General features: G+C 39.8%; 1 protein-coding gene across 5 annotated transcripts; it reads left to right on the forward strand.

The window, feature by feature from the left end:
• Window positions 1-11,744: 11,744 nt before the first annotated feature.
• LOC133539919 (zinc finger protein 239-like) lies at window positions 11,745-24,160 on the forward strand. 5 transcript variants are annotated; one of them, XM_061882257.1, is made up of 8 exons: window positions 11,745-12,178; window positions 13,932-14,137; window positions 14,201-14,337; window positions 15,590-15,640; window positions 15,781-15,938; window positions 16,020-16,091; window positions 20,128-20,886; window positions 22,692-24,160. In XM_061882257.1, exon 8 carries the CDS (start codon window positions 22,742-22,744, stop codon window positions 23,771-23,773), a length of 1,032 nt encoding a protein of 343 aa, XP_061738241.1. In that variant the 5' UTR covers window positions 11,745-12,178; window positions 13,932-14,137; window positions 14,201-14,337; window positions 15,590-15,640; window positions 15,781-15,938; window positions 16,020-16,091; window positions 20,128-20,886; window positions 22,692-22,741; the 3' UTR covers window positions 23,774-24,160. The 5 variants fall into 5 exon arrangements, with proteins under 5 accessions (XP_061738241.1, XP_061738242.1, XP_061738243.1 ...); XM_061882258.1 differs by lacking the exon at window positions 15,590-15,640; XM_061882259.1 differs by lacking the exon at window positions 20,128-20,886 and having other exon boundaries at window positions 14,201-15,640.
• The last annotated feature ends 18 nt before the right edge of the window (window positions 24,161-24,178 follow it).

Consider the following 24,178-nt stretch of genomic DNA (forward strand, 5'->3'; position numbering starts at 1 on the left):
CCAGATTCCACTCAATGTTTTATTTGTAGACAATTGTGGGGTTTGGGAATAAAGATGATATTGACAGAGGAAATGAGTTTGTTTAAGCAGTATGCAAATGAAACACCTGAAAGACAGAAAGTCAAATATGAATAAAAGTAATTAACATCAAGACTCTAAAGTAAAGTAACCTTTCATTCATCACAGGATTTAATTAAAAATTATGTCTAATATAGAGCAACATAACTTATTTCGTTATGCATTTTAACATAACATTTAATTAAATAAAATTACACGCATGCATTCAGAACTAAATATAGTGCATATAAAATCGAAACGTTTTTAACATACACATGTAACATTAGTGATGTTATTTAACTTTGTGTCAATATATATCATTGTCTATCACAGTGTTGTCAAAGTCAAGGCCCGTGGGCCGAATCTGGTCCGTGAATGAATTATCTGTGGCCCCCAGGATGATATTTGATTAGAATTAGAACAGGCCCACAGGCCACAACCACCTGCTGCTGTTTTGCACACACCTATAGTCCCATCAGTTTTTGGCGCTAGGAATTTTCAAAATGGGGTCCCAGGGGCCCCATCAAGTCATAAAAATATGATCTCACGGTAAATTTTTGGGGTCCCACTTTTTTGTAACCGTTTTGAAAACAAATGATAAAAATAAGCATTATCCTTTTACATCTCACATTATATATTGTGTTTGGGGAAAAAAGTTGTCATAAACATTAATTCATTAAAAACAATAATACAAAGGAAACATTTTTTCTATACATATGTAACTTTATTCAGTTATAAACATTCTGTTGCGAGCTCGTGTGGCTGCAATTGCAGTGACCCCAAGATGCAGGAACCAGGAGAGCAATGAGAAGGTAAGATGCTTTTAATATCATCAAACAGAGAACGCTGTCTTAATGATGTCTTAATAATGTAAGTTCTAAAAACATAAGTCAATCTTCGAGCATTGAGGAGCGGGTGAGACAGGCATAAATAGAAAATGCTGATTGGCAGCCGGTGTGGACCGGCTGTCAATCAACAGCAGGTGAGGGAAAAATCACAGTGCTCAGCGGGACAAGCAGGAAATGGAAACAAAATAAGAGCACTGATAAGAAGTAAATACAAAACAAGGAAGTACAAACAAAAATGAAGTGACAGATCATCGCACATTCATTCACTTTGCATGCGTCTCAACTTTACCGGCGCTGACGGTATTTTTTTCTATATTTTTATTGTAATATTTTCAGAATGTGTTTGTTCTATTTTTGGGCAAAGAAAGACAAAGAAAACAATCTGAAGTTGTCTTTATTTTTTTGTTTTACTGCCATGATTTTAAGGGGAACATTATCACAATTTCAAAAGGGTTAAAAACAATAAAAATCAGTTCCTAGTGACTTCTTATATTTTTTGAAGTTTTTTTCAAAATTTTACCGGTCCCAGAATATCCCTAAAAAAAGTTTTAAAGTGCCTTTTTTTCGCTCTCTGCCAAGACACTGTCCATTTTCCTGTGACGTCACACAGTGCTGCCAATGTAAACAAACAATGGCGAATACCACAGCAAGATATAGCGACATTAGCTCGGATTCAGACTCGGATTTCAGGGGCTTAAGCGATTCAACAGATTACGCATGTATTGAAACGGAGGGTTGGAGAATGGAAGTATTGAAGAAGAAACTGAAGCTATTGAGCGAATAGTTATTGACGCTATTCATAGCCATAGCATGGCCAAATAGCTGCGTTAGCATCGCCGGTAAAATGTGCGGACCAAACAATTAGGACTTTCGCATCTTGTGACACTGGAGCAACTTAAATCCGTCGATTGGTAAGTGTTGTTTTCGCATTAAATGTGGGTGGAAGGAAACGTAATATAGTTTCAAATGTCCATACAGATAGCCTAAATAGCATGTTAGCATCGATCAGCTCGCAGTCACGCCGCGACCAAATATGTCTGATTGGCACATAAGTCAACAACATCAACAAAACTCACCTTTGTGATTTCGTTGACTTTAGCGTTGCAAATGCATCTGCAGGTTATCCATACATCTCTGTGCCATGTCTGTCATCGCTGGTAAAATGTGCAGACACTCCAGCACATTCAATGGGGGTCTGGCAGCAGATTTCTTGCCACTTTCGCATCTTCGGGCCAGTGGTGCAACTTGAATCCCTCCCTGTTAGTGTTGTTACACCCTCCGACAACACACCGACGAGCCATGATGTCTCCAAGGTTCCAAAAAATAGTCGAAAAAACGGAAAATAACAGAGCTGAGACCCGGTGTTTGTAATGTGTTCGAAAAAATTAAAATTGCGGCTTTCTTACCTATGCAACGTCACGTACGGAGGTTATCGCTACAAGAGCCATAAACAGAAAGGCGTTTAATTCGCCCAAATTCACCCATTTAGAGTTCGGAAATCGGTTAAAAAAATATATGGTCTTTTTTCTGCAACATCAAGGTATATATTGACGCTTACATAGGTCTGGTGATAATGTTCCCCTTTGATAGTCCGACCCCAGAGCTAAAATTAGTGTGAAGCCCCTGGTCTGTCGTTTTACAAACTATCGCGAGACTTCATAACGGTCTATTTTAGGGGGCCGTCTAGTGCAAGACTTCAAGCTGGAACTGAGAAGTGATTTTTGGGAAAAGGGATGACCCGTAAGTCCAAAAGTAGGCGAGACGTAGAGACTGACTAACTTCGAACAGCAAGTATAACGTTTTTGCACAAAGTGGAGAGAGTTGGGGAGAGAATGCTGAATCTTCAGCCGGAAAAGGACATGACAAAACATGGAGAAGTGTGGGGGATAAACATTGGGAAATCCCCGTGTCAGTGGCGGTTGAGCACGACTACTCTGTGAATGGGTCAGAAGTAGGCAGCGTGGTAGAAATGGACTTTGATGATGAAGAGGGGATGAGAATGTGGGAAGACTGGATGGGAAAATGACCATAAGTGGCCAGAGTGTCTGCCCTGAGACCCTTAAGGTCATACCAAAGACTATAAAAATGGGACCCATTGCCTCCCTGCTTAGCACTCAGCATCAAAGGTTGGAATTGGGGGTTAAATCACCAAATGATCACCAAGCGCGGCCACCGCTGCTGCTCACAGCTCCCCTCACCTCCCAGGGAGTGAACATGGGGATGACTCAAATGCAGAGGATAATTTCACCACTCTTAGTGTATGCGTGTGCACTATCGTTTGGACTTTAACTTAACTTTGACATAAAGTTTAGATATAAAGGAATGCGAGCTGAGGAGCATGTGGGAGGGATGAAAGTGAGGAAGACAATGGGGGAAAAAAATTGGCATAACAGGATTTAATGAAAAGGCTTAAGAAAACATTAAAAACGTTAAATTATGTTAATTACTACATGGGCAAGCAAGATAGGCGAGATTGGGCATGCAAAAATCTTAATAAACCATGAAAAGGTGTTAGTGAAAAGTACTGATGAAAAAAAAGTTGAAAAGACACTCGGTGTGGAAGAGATTGGGAAGAATCAAGTAGATAACACAAGGAGAGTAGGAGCACAAAATGGTGGTGGTAGCAAAGGAGTGATCACGGTGGTTCCAGTAAGTGTGGGAATGGAAGAGCTAAAGAAGAACATGAGAGGAGGAAGAATATTAGTGTGCAAAGAATGAAGACATCAAGAGAAGGGGAGAAGAAGGACACTGAGACAGTATTATTTCAGTTTTAAGGGGAACATGTACTTCAGAAGGTGTTTTGGTGATTTGTCAGCTATCCAGTCAGTTTAAGGTTCAATTTTTTAGGTTCAAGGTACAATTTTTTATTTTCACATGCAGACTACACCACAGTGAAATGCTTTTTTCCATGCTCTTCAGATACTGCGTACACTGGGTTCCAAACACTAGTTGCAGAATCTAATACACTAAATACAAAGAAATACAACAATTGAATAGCTCTGATGTACAATAATTACAGACAGGTAAGTTGCACTATAAGTCACAGAAGTTATGGTAGAAGTATCAGTACAAGTAGAAGTACAGTAGTCAAATAAAGTACCAGTGCAAGATCAAATAGTGTAACACTATATACAGTATAGGAAGGAACAAATATGAAGGTGTCGACAGTTCTTTGGCAGTTGAGTAGTGACAGTAGTACAAACCCCATTTCCATATGAGTTGGGAAATTGTGTTAGATGTAAATATAAATGGAATACAATGATTTGCAAATAGTTTTCAACCCATATTCAGTTGAATATGCTACAAAGACAACATATTTGATGTTCAAACTGATAAACATTTTTTTTTTTTTGGCAAATAATCATCAACTTTAGAATTTGATGCCAGCAACACGTGACAAAGAAGTTGGGAAAGGTGGCAATAAATACTGATAAAGTTAGGAAATGCTCATCAAACACTTATTTGGAACATCCCACAGGTGTGCAGGCTAATTGGGAAAAGTGGGTGCCATGATTGGGTATAAAAGCAGCTTCCATGAAATGCTAAGTAATTCACAAACAAGGATGGGGTGAGGGTCACCAATTTGTAAGCAAATTGTCGAACAGTTTTAGAAAACCATTTCTCAACGAGCTATTGCAAGGAATTTAGGGATTTTACCATCTACGGTCCGTAAAATCATCAAAAGGCTCAGAGAATCTGGAGAAATCACTGCACGTAAGCTCGGATATTACGGACCTTTGATCCCTCATGCGGTACTGCATCAAGACCGACATCATTGTGTAAAGGATTATCACCACGTGGGCTCAGGAACACTTCATAAAACCACTGTCTCTAACTACTGTTGGTTGCTAAATCTGTAAGTGCAAGTTAAAACTCTACCATGCAAAGCCAAAGCCATTTATCAACAACACCAAGGAACGCTTTGCTGGGCCCGAGCTCATCTAAGATGGACTGATGCAAAGTGGAAAAGTGTTCTATGGTCTGACGAGTCCACATTTCAAATTATATTTGGAAACTGTGGACATGGTGTCCTCCGGAACAAAGAGAAAAATAACCATCCGGATTGTTATAGGCGCAAAGTTCAAAAGCCAGCATCTGTGATGGTATGGGGGTGTATTATTGCACAAGGCATGGGTAACTTACACATCTGTGAAGGCACCATTAATGCTGAATGGTCCATACAGGTTTTGGAGCAACATATGTTGTCATCCAAGCAACGTTAACATGGACGCCCCTGCTTATTTCAGCAAGACAATGCCCAGCCACGTGTTACAACAACGTGGTTTCGTAGTAAAAGAGTGTGGGTACTTTCCTGGCCCGCCTGCAGTCCAGACCTGTCTCCCATCGAAAATGTGTGGCGCATTATGAAGCGTAAAATACGACAGCGGAGACCCCGGACTGTTGAACTACTGAAGCTCTACATAAAACAAGAATTACAAAGAATTCCACTTTCAAAGCTTCTACAATTAGTTTCCTCAGTTCCCAAATGTTTATTCAGTGTTGTTAAAAGAAAATGTGATGTAACACAGTGGTGAACATGCCCTTTCCCAACTACTTTGGCACGTGTTGCAGCCATCAAATTCAAAGTTAATTATTATTTCCATTTGTAAAAAAAAAAATAAAGTTTATGAGTTTGAACATCAAATAATTTCTCTTTGTAGTACATTCAATTGAATATGGGTTGAAAAGGATTTGCAAATCATTGTATTCTGTTTAGATTTACATCTAACACAATTTCCCAACTCATATGGAAATGGGGTTTGTATGAACAAGGTAATGGAACAGTATGACTTCTATATACTCCTGTTTTTACATTATTTTTACATTATTTACAATCATTGAATGAAAAGTATTGTAGTCCGGTAATTACAGTGGTAAGTAAAGTGTTTTTACATATTTTTTTTACATTATTTACAGTCATTGAATGAAGAGTATTGTAGTCCGGTAATTACAGTGGTAAATAAAGTGATCTTGTGCGTGCGATTTTGTGCAATTGTAATGAGTGTTAATCAGCGGTGCAGTTGAGCAGTCTGATGATGGCTTGGGGATAGAAGCTCCTCCTGAGTCTCTCTGTGTTGGCCTTGAGACTCTGGTAGTGCTTGCCTGACTGCAGCAGTGAGAAGAGGCAGTTGCTTGGATGGCTAGAGTCTCTCACAATCCTCTTGGCCTTGGATCTACACCGCCTGGTGTAGATGTTGCAGATGGTTGGGAGTACACCTCCGATGGTGCGCTCGGCTGATTTGGTCACCCTCTGCAGTCTGTTGCGGTCGTGTGCGGCGCTATTCTCATACCAGGAGGTGATGTTTCCAGGCATAACACTCTCTGTTGTGCATGAGTAGAAGTTTCTGAGGATCTTGTGGTTTAGCTTAAACTTCCTCAGTCTCCTGAAGAAGTACAGACGCTGTTGTGCCTTTTTCACCACTTTGTCTGTGTGTGTGGTCCAGGATAGGTCTTCTGTTATTGTCACTCCAAGGTAACAGCTTTATGTATCAAAGCTGTTAAGATGCTTCGACTGTCAAAGGTTTGGACACATAGCTATATAACGTAAAGAGCAAAGAAGATGTGTAAGTAACCATGAATATGGGACGTGTGTGGAGGGTGTGGAACCAAAATGCTGCAACTGTGGAGGAGCCCATTGTATGAAGTATGGTGGATGTGAAGTCATGAGGAAGGAAAACCAGATTCAAAAAGTAAGGGTGGAGAGAAGAAAATCATATGCAGAGGTGGTGAGAGTGTCGAGAGAGCAAAATAAAGTAGACAAAACCGCAGAAGAGAGCGAAGCAGCAATGTATGATCAACAGAGTGCATGTGGATACAAAGGCATTGCTAATTTTTATTGCAGGAGTCATTAATTGTACTGCTCAAGTCACATCAAAGAGTGAATTAATTAAATTGGTCGTTAACGCAGCTATTAACCACCTGGGATTAGTAGGGTGTAAATTGGAATATGTGAGGGTTGACCCGGCAACTCACTCTAACCAGGACCATATCGCTGGGTATTGTGGCCAAACAGCTCAATTTTTGTTTCATCTGACATCACATGGACAAAGATAAGACCTTCTGGAGGAAAGTTCTGTGCTCAGATGAAACAAAAATTGAGCTGTTAGGCCAAAATACCCAGATATATGTTTTTGGAGGAGAAAAGGTAAGGCCTTTAATCCCAGGGACACCAACCTGCCGTCAAGCATGGTGGTGGTAGTATTATGCCCTGGGCCTGTTTTGCTGCCAGTGGAACTGGTGCTTTACAGAGAATAAATGGGACAATGAAAAAGGAGGATTACCTCCAAATTCTTCAAGACAACCTAAAATCATCAGCCCGGAGGTTGGGTCTTGTTCGCAGTTGGGTGTTCCAACAGGACAATGACCCCAAACACATGTCTAAAGTGGTAAAAGAATGGCTAAATCAGGCTACAATGACGGTTTTAGAATGGCCTTCCCAAAGTCCAGACTTACAATAAGCGTGTGGACAATGCTGAAGAAACAAGTCAACATCAGAAAACCAACATATTTACCTGAACTTCACCAATTTTTTGGAGAGAAGTGGTCAAAAATTTAACCAGAAGCTTGTGGATGCATGGCTACCAAAAGTGCCTTATTGCAGTGAAACTTGCCAAGGGACATGTAACCAAATATTAACATTGCTGTATGTATACTTTTGACTCTGCAGATGTGGTCACATTTTCAGTAGACCCATAATAAATTCATGAAATAACCAAACTTCATGAATGTGTTTTGTGACCAACAAGTATGTCCTCCAATCACTATATTACAAAAAATAAGTGTTGCAGAAATTATTGGAAACTTAAAAAAAGGGTATTTCAACACGTAAACAGTATAGTAAATACCTGATTTTGATATATGTAATGCTCATAAGAATATTCTAGTAAATTATGCTGAGGTGAGATGTGTCGGTATCAAAGTATTTCTTTAAATTAATTTTTGGCAGCAGCAAAGTGGTCATTGGGGTAGATTTGAGCTCTAAAAGGGGTATTTCAACAAGTAAACAGTGCAGTAGGTACTTGAGTTTTTTTATATATTGCTTATAAGGTAGTAAAATATGCAGAGATGAGATGTGTTAATAACAAAATATTACTTGAAATATTTTTTTAGCAGCAGAAAAGTGGTCGTTTGGGTAGATTTTTAGCTGTAAAAAGAGTACTTCAACAAGTAAACCGTACAGTAGGTACTTGATTTTGATATATGTAATGCCCGTAAGGATATTCTACTACATTATTTAGAGATGAGATGTGTCAGTATTAAAATATTACTTGAAATCACTTTCTGGCAGCTGCAAAGTGGTCGTTTGGTTAGATTTTAGCTCTAAAAAGGGTATTTCAACAAGTAAACAGTACAGTAAGTACTTGATTTTGATATATGTAATGCCCATAAGGGTATTCTAGTAATATATGCAGCGATGAGATGTGTCAATATCAAAATATTACTTGAAATCTATTTTTGGCAGCAGCAAAGTGGTCGTTTGGGTAGATTTTTAGCTGTAAAAAGGGTATTTCAACACGTAAACAGTAAACAGTACTTGATTTTGATATATGTAATGCTCATAAGGGTATTCTAGTAAAATATATGTAATGCTCATAAGGGTATTCTAGTAAAATATCCATCCATCCATCTTCCTCCGCTTATCCGAGGTTGGGTCGCGGGGGTATACCAGCCAAAGCAGGGAAGGCCAGACTTTTTTTTTTTTCATCTCCCCAGCCACTTCGTCTAGCTCTTCCCGGGGGATCCCGAGGCGTTCCCAGGCCAGCCGAGAGACATAGTCTTCCCAACGTGTCCTGGGTCTTCCCTGTGGCCTCCTACTGGTTGGACGTGCCCTAAACACCTCCCTAGGGATCGGCGTTCGGGTGGCATCCTGACCAGATGCCCGAACCACCTCATTTGGCTCCTTTCGATGTGGAGGAGCAGTGCCTTTACTTTGAGTTTCCCCAGAATGGCAGAGCTTCTCAGCCTATCTCTAAGTGAGAGCCCCGCCAACCGGTGGAGGAAACTCATTTCAGCTGCTTGTACCCATGATCTTGTCCTTTCGGTCATAACCCAAAGCTAATGAACATAGGTGAGCATGAGAACGTAGATCGACCGGTAAATCCAGAGCTTTGCCTTCCGGCTCAGCTCCTTCTTCACCACAACGGATCGATACAAAGTCCGCATTACTGAAGACGCCACAATGATCCACCTGTTAATCTCACGATCCACTCTTCCCTCACTCGTGAACAAGACTCCTAGGTAATTGAATTCCTCCACTTGGGGCAAGATCTCCTCCCCAACCCGGGGATGGCTCTCCACCCTTTTCCGGGCGAAAACCATGGACTCGGACTTCGAGGTGCTGATTCTCCTCCCGGTCACTTCACACTCTGCTGGGAATCGATCCAGTGAGAGCTGAAGATCCTGGCCAGATGAAGCCGTCAGTACCACATCATCTGCAAAAAGCAGAGACCTAATCCTGCAGCCACCAAACCGGATCCCCTCGACGCCTTGACCAGGGGCGTCGCCAGACATACTTCACTGGGGCACGGGCCCCAGTGTTGATCCTCAGTGCCCCAGTAAAAATTTCACCAATAAAAAAAAAAACGCTTCAGAGTTTTAAGTCTACATAACATAGACAACAGCGCACATACTATTTAGTATGGTAATTGATTGCTACTGTATTCACTCCTTGTAACAATGAGCACATGGCTAATTAATATGGTAATTTATTCACATGTGGATCGAGACTTCAGTTGAGAGAGAGAGAGAGAGAGAGAGAAAGAGAGACAGAGATGATTAGAATCAGTGCGTGAGGTAGGTAACGTTAGCCAACAACAATTTGTTAATTACATTTTTTTTATTTTGATTTGACTCAAACTGTAAGTCCTAGATAGATATCAGAAAGTTATTCGCCCGCAGCAGAGAAGAAGCAGCAGGAATGAGAGATGTAAGTGAAGTCCTAGCTAGCTAGGCAACATCATTATCTTAAGTTGATGCTAAGTTAGCTAACGTTATTCCTTGTATCAAGACAAACATATTCATTTGCTGTACGAGCTGTCGGGGGAATTTCCAATGAACATAAAACATAATGTTGGTTATTGTCTGCTGGTTCTGCATCAATGATGATTTGGAGTCAGCATTTGTGAGTTGAGTGCTTCTCAAATGGTTTATCTTCAGGAAGAAAAACATTTTTCCATATCATCAAGTCGTGAGCCAAATTTTTAAATCATTCAAGTTTATTTCACAGAAAAATAGCACAGTAGACTTGTCTTTTTAATCGGTGTGACTTTGACTAAAATAATCTTGTTTTGTCAGCACAAAAATGGCTACAGCTAAAGCATCTGGTTTTGTTTCCAGAAAAATTAGTAACATTTCTGTATTTGTTTTCAGAAAGATGGCTGACAATATCGGGTTTTGTTGCCCCATTTAGATTTTTAAAAAATATATTTCCATGTCTGTCCTGAGTCATCCTCCAACTTGTTAGTCGGTTTGCCTTTTGCTAAAATACTCACTAATAGTCACTAGAAAAATGGCTAAAAATATCTGGTTTTGTTGCCACAATTAGATTATTTTCTCCCTAAACTTTTTTTTTTTTTTCACGCACACATCTGACTGCGACTCACTGAAAATGACACACAATCCACTTTTATGTCACGACCCAGCAGTTGGGAACCACTGGTCAACTGTATAACAGTTACTGTAATATTTCCATGTCTGTCCAGAGTGATTGACCACTTTGCAAAAATGAAAACGAGACATTACAGTTTACTTCTCAGAAAATGATTCCCTGAACAGACACACAACAGTTATTAATTTATTCTACTACTGTGGCTTTATTGTTTTGTGTATATTTTATAGTTTTGTGTATCTGAAACAGGATTAGCCACATTGCCATAAATGGAAATTAAATAATATAAAAGAACCCAGAGATGTAGGGTTGCTTTATTTTTTGTTTTACTTTTGTAGATGTTAAATTTGCAGATTACTGCAATATATATTTCAAAAAGATTCATTGCTCTTCCTTTTTGCTTTTACCAGTAGCAGTTTAGAAGTCTGGAGTAAAAAAGTGCACAAGTAGGTCAAATGCATGAGTTTATTTCAGGTGGTTAATCAAAGATCCATACAACATAATCTGATATGATTTCATAATTTAAAGCACTATTTATGTATTTTTTATGATAAATAAGTGCTAAAAATGTTTTTGCTTGCGCGCTTTGCACGCTCACATGAATTGTTTGTGCCCCAGGTGTGCCCCAGTACAGTATTAGGTCTAGTGACGCCCCTGGCCTTGACTGCGCCTAGAAATTATGTCCAGTAAAATGTGAAATGTGTAAATATCAAAATATTACGTTGAACCACTTTTGCAATATTACATTTACAAAATTTACATAAAGGAATACATCCACTTGATCAATATTTATAATGTGCGCAGAGAAATAACAGTTACAATTATATATACCTTCCAAACAAGAAATAGGTTTTATCACAACAACATCAGACTAACAACAGTCCTTTAAATCTCGTTTAAAGCACTCTTTTAAAAGACATACACGAAGGAACATGACTATTTTTTGGAGCGAGCGAGCTGATATTATTTCAACTCACATCGTATCACAGTCGTTCTTCTGTGACGTCATCCCTGCACCAACACTCTGACACAAGACGAGTTAGGACAAGCGGTAGTAAAATGGATGGATGGACTTTCATTTTTGGCGTATGCTGCCCTCCACAGCTTCTTAACTGGATTTCCTCGTTATGTTCTTTAACCCACACTACATTCTACTCTACAGTAAGTAGGTGGCGCTACAAACCTTTACTGCCAGTCAGAAGAAGAAGAAGAAGAGCTGGTTGTTTGTTTCTCTCGCGAGATCTTACTACACCGCTTTCGAAACAAGATGAGGTAAAAACAAGATGGCGTTTGCCTGAAGACGTTATTGTGGTTATTATTCTACTGTCTTCCTAATTAGTGCGTACATGAACAAACCTATGCTGTTCAGCAGAGTAAACGTTGTCAATAATTGATTGTATTTGCATACATTAGTCTAAGTGCACTTTACTGTTTCTCATGCTAGCTTGGCATGTTAGCTGCTAACAAAGACGCAGAAGTTATCAACACATCGCCAAGCAGGGATCAAGTGTGAGTGTAAAGTGTTGTGATTGTGTGAAAATGTGCGAAAGAACTATAGCAGAGTACGAGGAGGAACTGTTTCAAACAAAAGAGGAGAAGGAGCAACGACATCAACTACTGGACGCCTATTACAGGAAACATCATCAAGTTGTGTTACACAGAACAGGTTTGTTTACTTCCTACACTCACATGTTTACTAACTTTAGAGTTGCTTATTAATACTACTCTTAAATAGATTGTCTACACTAGATGAATTGTCTTTTAAGGACGATGCACTGCTTTGTTTTTATATTGTTCATAAAAATTAGACAGTTTCAGTCACACAATATTTATGAGTTTGTAGCAATTTGTATCAACATGTTTGCACAAAACTCACACAGTCATCAAAGGACTCTCTTCTAGATAGAAGGGGGGGTTTGCCCACATATGCGGTCCTCTCCAAGGTTTCTCATAGTCATTGTCATCAACGTCCCACTGGGGTGAGTTTTTCCTTACCCTTGTGTTGGCTCTGTACCGCCGATGACGTTGTGGCTCGTGCAGCCCTTTGAGACACTTGCAATATAAATAAACATTGATTGATTGATATGTGATATTGTAATCAATATAATTAATAGTTTCATGACTAATTTCACTTCGTGATTCAGACTTACATGCATCAATAAGTGAAAGTCATCATTTATTGTCTATTATCTTTCAATAAGCAAAGTAGTCAACAGTTGATTTATGAAAAGAACATAAAAGTGACTGACTTTCCTTCAGCGTGTAGTAGATGAATTGTTGATGGACATAACTCCATAAAAATACCACTTGGTAAAACATGTTACTGTATAGTATTTATTGTCTATTGTGAGCGAACTGTGGTGCTAAATTTCCCCCAGGGATCAATAAAGTACTTTCTATTCTATCTATTCTATCTATATTTTGGGAAGAGTTACTTTTGGCCAAGCCACAAAAAAAAAAGAAAAATGTAGAATTTTATGACAGCATGTTAGGGATGTTTTTAAGCAGTTTTGAGAATTATTTTTTTTTATTTCCATGATATTTAACTTATGGTTGTTATAAGGTTGAGTGTAGAGCTAATGCTTAGGTGTAATAGGCCAACATTTATACTGAGAAAATGGACACTCACTTTACACCAGAAGTTTATACATCTCTAATCTTTTAGGATGTTTTGATCAATGCGGGCATGTCCTTACAGAGGATAGGTAAACCTGCTACACTGTAAAAACCCATTATACGTTAGGTTGTATTCACCTGACGTCTCGTCCGGTGTTCTGGCGAAGAGTGCTCCCCTTTGGAAATATACGCTCCACCTTTATCTGCGTATTAATCCATGGAATGCGAAAGCGTGAACTGCATTACAACGTGCATCGACTGAACCTTCTAAGTGAGTACAATCTACACTATACGCTATTAAACGATAAAACGTACAATGTATTATTTCCCTGTTTCATAGAAATATGTCAAATGTACTCATATTACGCTGCATAGCTTGTCAAAATGTAATTGGAGATTCATTTTGAAAATGACGCAAATCTACTTTTGTAGCATTGGTTAAATAGATACATTATGATGCATGGAGAACAGTAATGTAGAGATTTTGAAAATGTACTTATATAATGTTAGTTAGTTGCAGGTGCATGTCGAACAGCTACCAATAGTATTATCTACTTAAACACATGTTAGCTAGCTGCATGGCCAAGTGAAAAACACTCTATAATAATTTAGCTTTTAATGTTCAGCTTTATATTTGTACTGTATGCATATTCTTAAAATTAATGAGCATTGTAAACACTATTTTCACTGCCATTTTTGAGTGTGTAAATTTATGAAAGTCACTAAACAATCATGTTTTTTAGGTTGTATGTTAATGACTACATTGCAATGTATTTAAGCTTTCCTTTTGTTCTTCTTTCTAGCTCCAGCTTGCCTTGTACATTGTGCCAAGCTCTCCAGCATTTATTTTAAACTTCACCTTTCCTTAACCGCACCCACCTGTGGACCGCAAACCTTGGAGCAACCCGTGGGACCAGGTTTTTAATTACCTTTGTGACAGCAAATATCCAAAGGATTTTGCCATGCCTCAGAAGTCTGAGGAGATCTTGTAAAAGCTTTACAATCAAGGGTAAGTATTTAATATTCCAGCCATTTTACAATATATTGTTTTATTTATGACTGGTGTCTGTAGATGGGCTGTCAAGGAAACAGAGGAGGCCTGGAAGGTATTTCTCGAGTTCCACTCTACATTCAGGAAGAGTAAAAACACAGCATGCCATTTGCTCAAGATTTTACTGGTTTGGCATGTGTGTGGATATTGACAAATGGGTATGTGTTTTGAAGTCATTATGAATATTAATAACACTACAGGAGATAGACTGAATGCTTTACAGCAGGGGCGCTCACACTTTTTCTGCAGGCGAGCTACTTTTCAATTGACCAAGTCGAGGAGATCTACCTCATTCCTATTTATAATTTATATTTATTTATTTATGAAAGAGACATTTTTGTTAACAAGTTAATGGTGTTTAATGATATTACAAGCATGTTTAACACACATAGATTCCTTTCTTTCATGAAGACAAGAATATAAGTTGGTGTATTTGATTCTGATGACTTGCATTGATTGGAATTAGACAGTGGTGCTGATAACGTCCGCATTTTCAAATGGAGGAAAAAAAAAGTCCTCCTTTCTGTCCAATACCACATGAAAGTGGTTGGATTTGGCATCTCATTTGTCCAACTTGCATACTCGTTTTTAAACACTTTGTTATGAGACTAGCATATGTGTGTGGCCCTTTAATGTCTGGGAGCAGGTGAGTGACGTCAGTGAGAGTGCGGGTGGGCAAGCAAGTGAGAAAGCGGTCGCTGAGGGCGGGGGAGAAATACATTGGCATCAAACTCCGTAACTTGCTAGCTTGTGCACGCTAGCTTTCTGAGACTCTTATTTTGTTAGCACAGGCAGGATGAAACATGTCTTTTATGGTGAAGACAGGAACTGTGCAGTCGGTCTTTAGAGTTTTGACAGTAGGTACGGAGTCTCTAGAAATAAAATGTGTTTCTCTGCGTCCGCCCTGTTAGTGATTTTTTTTTTAAATATGAGCTCGCAGCAGCCAGCGTCATCTCACAAGATCCTCGGGTGCCGAGAATGTCAAACAACTGACGAAAGTGAATTCTTGGTATGATTGATGATTGCTCATTTTTATGTATATTTTTTAATGCCTGGCTTGAGATCGACTGACACACCCTCCGAGATCGACCAGTCGATCGCGATCGACGTAATGCCCACCCCTGCTTTACAGTATACTATTTTGTCTTAAATATTACAGAACGTGACCAGTGTCAATGCTAACACAAGTCTCTGGCAGCTGAATTGCCCCTTCAAAATTTAATGGTCCATTTCTGCCTTAATATCAAACCGCTTATAACAAATTAGTAGCTAAACCATTTTATGGCAGGTGTCTGCTGTCTGGGAACTGTTAGGTATTAATCTGACAGGACCCTTGCCCAAAACTCCTGATGGGTACCAATAAATTGACAGTTGTGGACTATTTTTCAAAGTGTGCTCATTTATTTATAGACATGGCTGCTCAATATATGGTCAGATCGAGGCTGAGAATTTGTCAATGAGGTACATGGTCTTTTAAATTCCTTTATCATGACTTAGTTAGTTAGTTAACATTTTGTATTACTACTGTTAGAACATAAAACATTTACAATTTGGTATGAGGAGTTGTACAATTTGATGAAGTGATAATTGTATTCTTACAGGATGAAATGAGCCAAACTTCAGTGGGCCTTACAAAATTGGGCAAATAAAAGGTAAAATTCAATTCAGTAAGGGCCATACCTAAACCAACATGTAGTGTGGATCACCAAAAGCCTTACAAGCAAACCAAGTCAATGGCAGATTCCACTCCGAGTGAACAGTAAGTGAAGTACTCTGGCTTCAGTACAGCCCCATGTATGTAATGAATAAAATTGTAACAAAAAGTATTCTATCCTTGCAGCTCACATAAGAGGAGGCCACTGAGTGAAAATCTGTCAGGCCTTCGGTCATTGTGTATGCACCCCAAAGCTAGGTAACATAACATTCAATGTTTTGGGGTATCTACACTTCATCCATCCAGCTTTATTGTTTTAAGTTTCTGCAATCATGGTTCACAGTTTACTAACATTTCCCCAGTATGTAGTATGTAATTCTCTTAAAATTATCGTGCAACATGATCCCACGTGTTATTAAAGTTGTGATAAAATCATATTCCAGGTATTCCTCATAAAACATGTTTGTGACATCAGACCATTTGTATTTTAATTTTATTTTCCTATTTATTACCATATTTTCTGGACCATAGGGCGGACCGGATTTTAAGACGCACTGCTGATGAATGGACTATTTTTGATCTTTTTTCATATATTAGGCGCACCGGATTATAGGGCGCATTAAAGGAGTCATGTCATGAGGAATACGTGGAATATGAAAATATTACAACTCTTAATTTTAAAAGACTAACAACAAAGTTTATTGCAAAATGCATTGATTTTAATTGGGGACATTTTTGACCCCACTTGTTGAGGAGTGTAGATATTGGTAGGTTGTGCATCCAAGGGTTGTAAAGGACTGCATAGAACAGGGATCGTCAAGTACAAATCTTGAAGGTCCACAAATGTTATTTTGAAACAAGCTGGGTCCGTTTATTATCGGTCAAGTTTATATAGTAGCAGGAGGTAGGTAGTAGTTTAACATTTTCTTAAAATTTACAAAAATAAAATAAATATCCCAAAAAATACATGAACGATTTTCTTTGAACCAAAAATAAATAAGACCTTAAATAAAACTTTCAGTTTTAACAAAAAATAGATACTTTTAAACACAACCCTCCTATCCCTGGTAAACAAATGACCTCAACAGATAAAAAGAGCAGAACTGATGCAACCAGCCACTTCTACACACAGCCACAAAGGTAAAACAACAAACAAAAAAAACATATACACTGTGGTGGCCTCTGCAGTGTGCCACGCCATCTTGACATATTTACGTCTGTATTTCTAAAACGATCGTTTTTTGTTTTTTTTTAATGCCAAAGCAACATAACATTTTTGAATTGGCTTTAAATTTGGGGAGGATATTTTTTTTTCGAACAAAAAGGCTAATTAGCGTTATGTTTATGTTTTAAAACTGTGTTAGAAGCAATGTGTCATGGAATGGTGGTGACGAACCCCAAGATGCCGAGATGACAGGCTTTGTTCATGAAAACATGGTTTTAATGTTTAAAAAAAAAGGCCCAGAAACTGCAAACATCTGACCTGGGATCAGTTCTTGTGGCCATGTTGACATCTGACATGGGATCAGTTATTATGGGCAGGTGCACATCTGACCTCGGATCAGTTCTTGTGGGCAGGTACACATCTGACCTGAAATCAGTTCTTGTGGGCAGGAGAACATCTGACCTGAGAGCACTTCTTGTGGCCATGTCCACATCCGACCTGGGATCAGTTCTTGTGGGCAGGTACACATCTGACCTGAAATCAGTTTTTGTGGGCAGGAGAACATCTGACCTGAGAGCAGTTCTTGTGGCCATGTCCACATCTGACCTGGGATCAGTTCTTTTGGGCAGAAGAACAGCTGACCTGGGATCAGTTCTTGTGGGCATGATCACATCTGACCTGAGATCAGTTCTTGTGGGCGGCTGCAAATCTGACCTGTGATCAATTCTTGTGGGCAGCTGCACATCTGACCTGGGATCAGTTCTTGTGGCCCATGTCCACATCAGACCTGGGATCAGTTATTATGGCCATGTCCACATCTGACCTGGGATCAGTTATTGTGGGCAAGAGAACAGCTGACCTGGGATCAGTTCTTGTGGGCATGTCCACATCTGACCTGGGATCAGTTCTTGTTGGCATGTCCACATCTGATCTGACCTGGGATCAGTTCTTGTGGCTATGTCCACATCTGACCTGGGATCAGTTATTATGGCCATGTCCAGATCTGACCTTGGATCAGTTATTGTAGGCAGTTGCACATCTGACCTGAGATCAGTTGTTGTGGCCCATGTCTACATCTGACCTAAGATCAGTTCTTGTGGGCAGGTGCACATCTGACCTGGGATCAGTTATTGTGGGCAGGTGCACATCTGACCTGAGATCAGTTCTTGTGGCCCATGTCCAAATTTGACCTGGGATCAGTTATTATGGGCAGGTGCACATCTGACCTGGGATCAGTTCTTGTGGGCAGGAGAACAGCTGACCTGGGATCAGTTCGTGTGGGCAGGTGCACATCTGACCTGGGATCAGTTCTTGTGGGCAGGTGCACATCTGACCTGGGATCAGTTCTTGTAGGCCGGTGCACATCCTCACCTGGGATCAGTTATTGTGAGCTGGTGCACATATGACCTTGGATCAGTTCTTGTGGGCAGGAGAACAGCTGACCTGGGATCAGTTCTTGTGGGCAGGTGCACATCTGACCTGGGATCAGTTCTTGTGGGCAGGTGCACATCTGACCTGGGATCAGTTCTTGTAGGCCGGTGCACATCCTCACCTGGGATCAGTTATTGTGAGCTGGTGCACATATGACCTTGGATCAGTTCTTGTTGCCATGTCCACATTTGACCTGGGATCAGTTATTATAGGCTTGTACACATCTGACCTGGGATCAGTTCTTGTGGGCAGGAGAACAGCTGACCTGGGATCAGTTCTTATGGCCATGTCCACATCTGCCCTAAGATCAGTTCTTGTGGGCAGGTGCACGTCTGACCTGGGATCAGTTACTGTCGACAGGTGCACATACCTGCCCACATATGACCTGGGATCAGTGATTATGGGCAGGTGCACATCTGACCTGGGATCAGTTCTTGTGAGCAGGGGCACATATGACCTGCGATCAGTTCTTATGGGCAGGTGCGAAAGGTTCTAAGCACTGTGCCTGTGGCATGAGCTCGGTATGACCCAGGTGGTAACAGCCTATCAGCGCGTCATTGTGATAGAGATGACAACCCATACTCCGGAATCAGCCAATCAGAGTGGCGTTCTCTCGCTCTCACTCTGTCTCTCTATTTTTCTCTCTCTGAGAGAGAGAGACGGAGTGAGAGAGACACAGAGAAGTGTAAACGAAACGTGGAGATATTTGACTAAAAACAACAAAGAACGTTGACTTGCGCTAGCGATAACTCAAAGATAGATACAATTATTATATATTTTTCTAATAATTATAATTATATATATATGGGTCGGGTTAGGTTTTGGAATTTGATTGTATTATTATGTATTGTTTTTTTGGATTGATTAAAAAAATTCCCCCCCCCCAAAAAAAATAAAATACATTTTTTATTTTTCATTTTTATTTTGTACTATAATTCGTGCTGGGTCCAGGAAGACACGTCTGTGGGTCCGGACATGGACTGTTGAGGATCACTGGCATAGAAAGAAGATAGAGGTTTGAAAGTTGTAACACAGTCGTGACATGTCTGATCAGTTGTTCAGTTTAAGTTCGTGTTCAGGGTGGTGTGTAAATGTGTATATACTGTGCATACATACTGCAGCATCCACAATGCAGGCTTCTAAAAGACTACATAGAAGATCAAGGTTTGAGACTCGTATCAAAACGTTTTTGATTTTAGAAAATTAATGCAATGGAAAAAAAGTGCAACATTTTAAGAGGTCTGAATGATTTTCGTAGTAGTTTATTTGAATAGTTTTACTTCAAATTAATTGTAGTTTTTCCAGTATGCGGAAGCCTACCTCATCTGTGGAGACTTGACACCCATAGACCCACAGCAAAAGGAAATGGCAAAGGCTCATCTCGCAGTGGCTTGCACCCTACTTCAGAGTGGAGTTTTGTAGGAACATAGTAAATCTTTCAAAATTGGTCACATTGAATGAATGAAAAAGAATGCGTGGAGCAATAACTGTGAAAACTATTAAGTGTATCGGGCTTAAAAACAGAATTATTTAATGGTTACTTTTTAGCCCTTGAAGAATGTATGGTTTGCATTATAAGAGAAGTGGAGGCCAACTTGATGTGTGCTCATTGCAGGCCTCCATCGAGAGAGTAGCTTTAAAGTTAAGTATTATTTTGCAATCATTTATTTGCATTCAATGATTTGGATTTTTTTCCAGACAGGTGCCATGTTCTACATGCCAGAGTAGGTCATCACAATTTGAACGCACGCCAATGATGGGAGACTTAAAGAAAAATAATAATAAATAATTCCCTCTCTACATCGACAAGTGGGTGTTCAGAGTCCACACCTTCAAGTTTCTGGATGTATTCATCCCCACTGACATTTCCTGGTTAGACAACGTCACTCACATAAACAAGAAGCCTCAGCTGCATCTACACCTTAGTGTTCAGGAAGTACAACCTCAATTCCAACCGGCTGCTGACCTTCATCCACTGAGCGCTGATTTATTGCATCACAGACTGGTACGGCAGCTGCACTATGGCAGCCAGGGAGAGGCTGTAGACTTGTAAAGACAGCTCAGAAGATCATTGGATGCCATCTTCCCTCCCTGATGGATTTCTACACTTACCGCTGCCTCAACAAAGCCAAAGCAACAGCAGTGACAACTCCCACCTCGACTCTGAGACGTTTGACCTGCTGTGCTCGGGGAGAGGCCAGATGCTTAAAGGCTAAGACAAACCGACTCAAGAAAAGCTTTTCACCCAAAGCATTTAACACCCAGAACTGTTGTCCTTTTTTTTTTCTTTTTTTTTTTTTCTTTTTTCTTTTATATAGCGCTTTTCTCTAGTGACTCAAAGCGCTTTACATAGTGAAACCCAATATCTAAGTTACATTTAAAGCAGTGTGGGTGGCACCGGGAGCTCGTGGGTAAAGTGTCTTGCCCAAGGACACAACGGCAGTGACTAGGATGGCGGTATGTAGTGACTTTTAATAGATTCTGCAGCTAATCAAAACCATCAATGCGCAATGTTCCATGTGTGCAATTAATGTACAGTGGGGCAAAAAAGTATTTAGTCAGCCACCGATTGTGCAAGTTCTCCCACTTAAAATGATGACAGAGATCTGTAATTTTCATCATAGGTACACTTCAACTGTGAGACACAGAATGTGAAAAAAAAATCCAGGAATTTACATTGTAAGAATTTTAAAGAATTTATTTGTAAATTATGGTGGAAAATAGGTATTTGGTCAACCATTCAAAGCTCTCACTGATGGAAGGAGGTTTTGGCTCAAAATCTCACAATACATGGCCCCATTCATTCTTTCCTTAACACGGATCAATCGTCCTGTCCCCTTAGCAGATAAACAGACCCAAAGCATGATGTTTCCACCCCCATGCTTCACAGTAGGTTTGGTGTTCTTGGGATGCAACTCAGTATTCTTCTTCCTCCAAACACGACGAGTTGAGTTTATACCAAAAAGTTCCATTTTGGTTTCATCTGACCACATGACATTCTCCTTATCCTCTACTGTATCATCCATGTATCCATTTTGGTATAAACTCAACTCGTGTTTGGAAGAAGAAGAATACTGAGTTGCATCCCAAGAACACCATACCTACTGTGAAGCATGGGGGTGGAATCATCATGCTTTGGGGCTGTTTTTCTGCTCAGGGGACAGGACGATTGATCCGTGTTAAGGAAAGAATGAATGGGGCCATGTATCGTGAGATTTTGAGCCAAAACCTCCTTCCATCAGTGAGAGCTTTGAACGGTTGACCAAATACTTATTTTCCACCATAATTTACAAATAAATTATTTATAATTCTTACAATGTGAATTCCTGGATTTTTTTTCACATTCTGTCTCTCACAGTTGAAGTCTGCCTATGATGAAAATTACAGACCTTTGTCATCATTTTAAGTGTGAGAACTTGCACAATCGGTGGCTGACTGAATACTTTTTTGCCCCACTGTATATATTCTTATTCACCATATGTATCTTTGGTCACCACTATGTAAATATGCATCTTAATTCTGTTTATATTGCACATATTTCTCAGTTTTTGCATATTTTATTAAACGCCTGATTTTTTGGATTTTTTGCACGGATATTGGCGATTCAATTATGCTTGCATTTTATTTTAAAATTCCTGTTTTAATTTTTCCTTGGGTGTGTGAGCTCTGTAAGGTTTTACTGCTGTTTATTTTGTGTTTTTTCATGACTAGTTGAATTGCTTCTGTTATTCCCTGATGTACGATATGGTTATGAGATCTTGAATGTCATCATGGCCGCTTTATCCTAGGGCTGGGCCCAGGGCTGAGGGGGTTTTGAAAATGCTTTCTTTCATGAATACACCTCCTTTGTGACAGGTGCATGCACGTCTGTGTAAGTGTAACAGAAGTCAGTCAACTTCAGGAATAGTGCCAACGACCTTGGGGATAGCCTGAGTTTTTAGCTCATTAGTCAGCACACTCGCCTCCCACACCGGCAACCTGGGTTTGCGCCTCAATTGGAGCAGTAGGAACAATCCAAGCAGCTGAGAGAGAGAGAGAGAGAGAGAGAACCCAATCGCTACGCAGAGAAGAGTTGTCTGTGATTGACAGCCATGAACACTAGATAGTGCAATTTGTCAGCACAATCAGGGGCCCCTGGGCTTCAGCCCAAGTAAACTTGTGCACTAAGACGGCTCTGGTGGGAACTGACAAGATCATCAAAGACATATGCTGGTGCTGAACAATGTTTATAAAGCATGTGTTGGTCTTCTTGTTTCCTGCAGACATCTGTGAAGAACATATTCTCCCTGAGCAGCAGGAGTGGACCTCCAGGATGGAACAAGATAAGACACATCCCCCCCACATTAAAGAGGAAGCGCAGGAGCAACAGCCCCCAGAAATTAAAGAGGAGGAGGAGTCTCGGCCACGGCACTTCAAAGAGGAAGACGAGGAACACAGCATCCGTCAGGAGGGAGAGCATCTTGAGAAACTGGAGGAGGTTGATGTCACCAAGATGGCAGTGATTGGTGTGATTGTGAAGTGTGAAGATGATGAGGTCAAAGGTGAAAGTGAGGAGAAGAGAGAGGTGGAGCATCCAAGCAGCAGCTCAACTCAACACATGATAACAGAAGCTGATAGAGACCACTTTGGAGGATCACAAGCAAACAAGATCTTAGCTCCACTATCAGATAGTGACGACACGTCGTCACACTCTCCTGACACTGATGATGAAGACTCTAAAGCTGATAAGACATGTCACACTGACAACACACCCATGACATGTTCTCACTGTGGCAAAACTTTTAGTCACCATAGTGATCTGAAAAGACACATGAGAATACACACTGGAGACAAGCCTTTTATCTGTTCAGTCTGTGCTAAAGGTTTTATACAAAATAGTGATTTGAAAATACATATGAGAATACACACTGGGGAAAAACCTTTTATCTGTTCAGTATGTGCTAAAGGTTTCGGCCTAAAACAAAATTTGAAAGTACACATGAGAATACACACTGGTGAGAAACATTTTATTTGTTCAATCTGTGGTAAAAGTTTCCTACAAAATAAATATTTGAATGTACATATGAGATCACACACTGGAGAAAAAACATTTATGTGTTCAGTGTGTGGTAAAAGATTTTCTCACAAGCATCATTTAAAAGTACACACAAGAGTACACACAGGAGAAACACCTTTTTCATGCTCAATATGTGGTAAAGGTTGTATACAAAGTACAGATTTGAAAAAACACATGAGAATACACACTGGTGAAAAACCTTTTATCTGTTCAGTCTGTGGTAAAGGATTTGGCCTAAATCAAAATTTGAAAGTACACATGAGAACGCACACTGGAGAAAAAACATAATCTTGTTCAAGCTGCAACAAATGACCGATCAGCACTGGTAGTGCACATGCACACACAGGTCTAAAACCTTTTATCTGCTCAGTCTGTGGTAAATGTTTTATACAACATGGCGATTTGAATAGACACAAGAAGACACACAAATGACAAAATGTTGTGTTGCGGTGTGTGTGTGGTAAAATATTCTTTTATACGGTACGTGTAAGAAACACAAATGTGCTGGTGAGAACAGCAGCAACACAATCTTGTAAATATGTTTTTAGAATTTATTAATTAGATATCTTTTTCAGTAGAGCTTTTATTTCAGTCAAGTTCAGCCATAAATACAGTACAATGTGTACATGAGTTTTCAAAACTGTCCCTATTTAAAAATAAATATAAACAAACACATGTCTGTCTTCATCTCTT

The sequence above is a fragment of the Nerophis ophidion genome, linkage group LG21 (assembly GCF_033978795.1).
Source record: "Nerophis ophidion isolate RoL-2023_Sa linkage group LG21, RoL_Noph_v1.0, whole genome shotgun sequence".
Lineage (NCBI taxonomy): Eukaryota > Metazoa > Chordata > Actinopteri > Syngnathiformes > Syngnathidae > Nerophis > Nerophis ophidion.

Bases quoted from the DNA above. Each gene is read 5' to 3' on its own strand.
- LOC133539919 (XM_061882256.1), top strand. From the start codon at position 12,052: ATGTGCGAAAGAACTATAGCAGAGTACGAGGAGGAACTGTTTCAAACA. The intron at 12,179-22,691 runs GTTTGTTTACTT...TGTTTCCTGCAG, and splicing joins AGTTGTGTTACACAGAACAG to ACATCTGTGAAGAACATATT.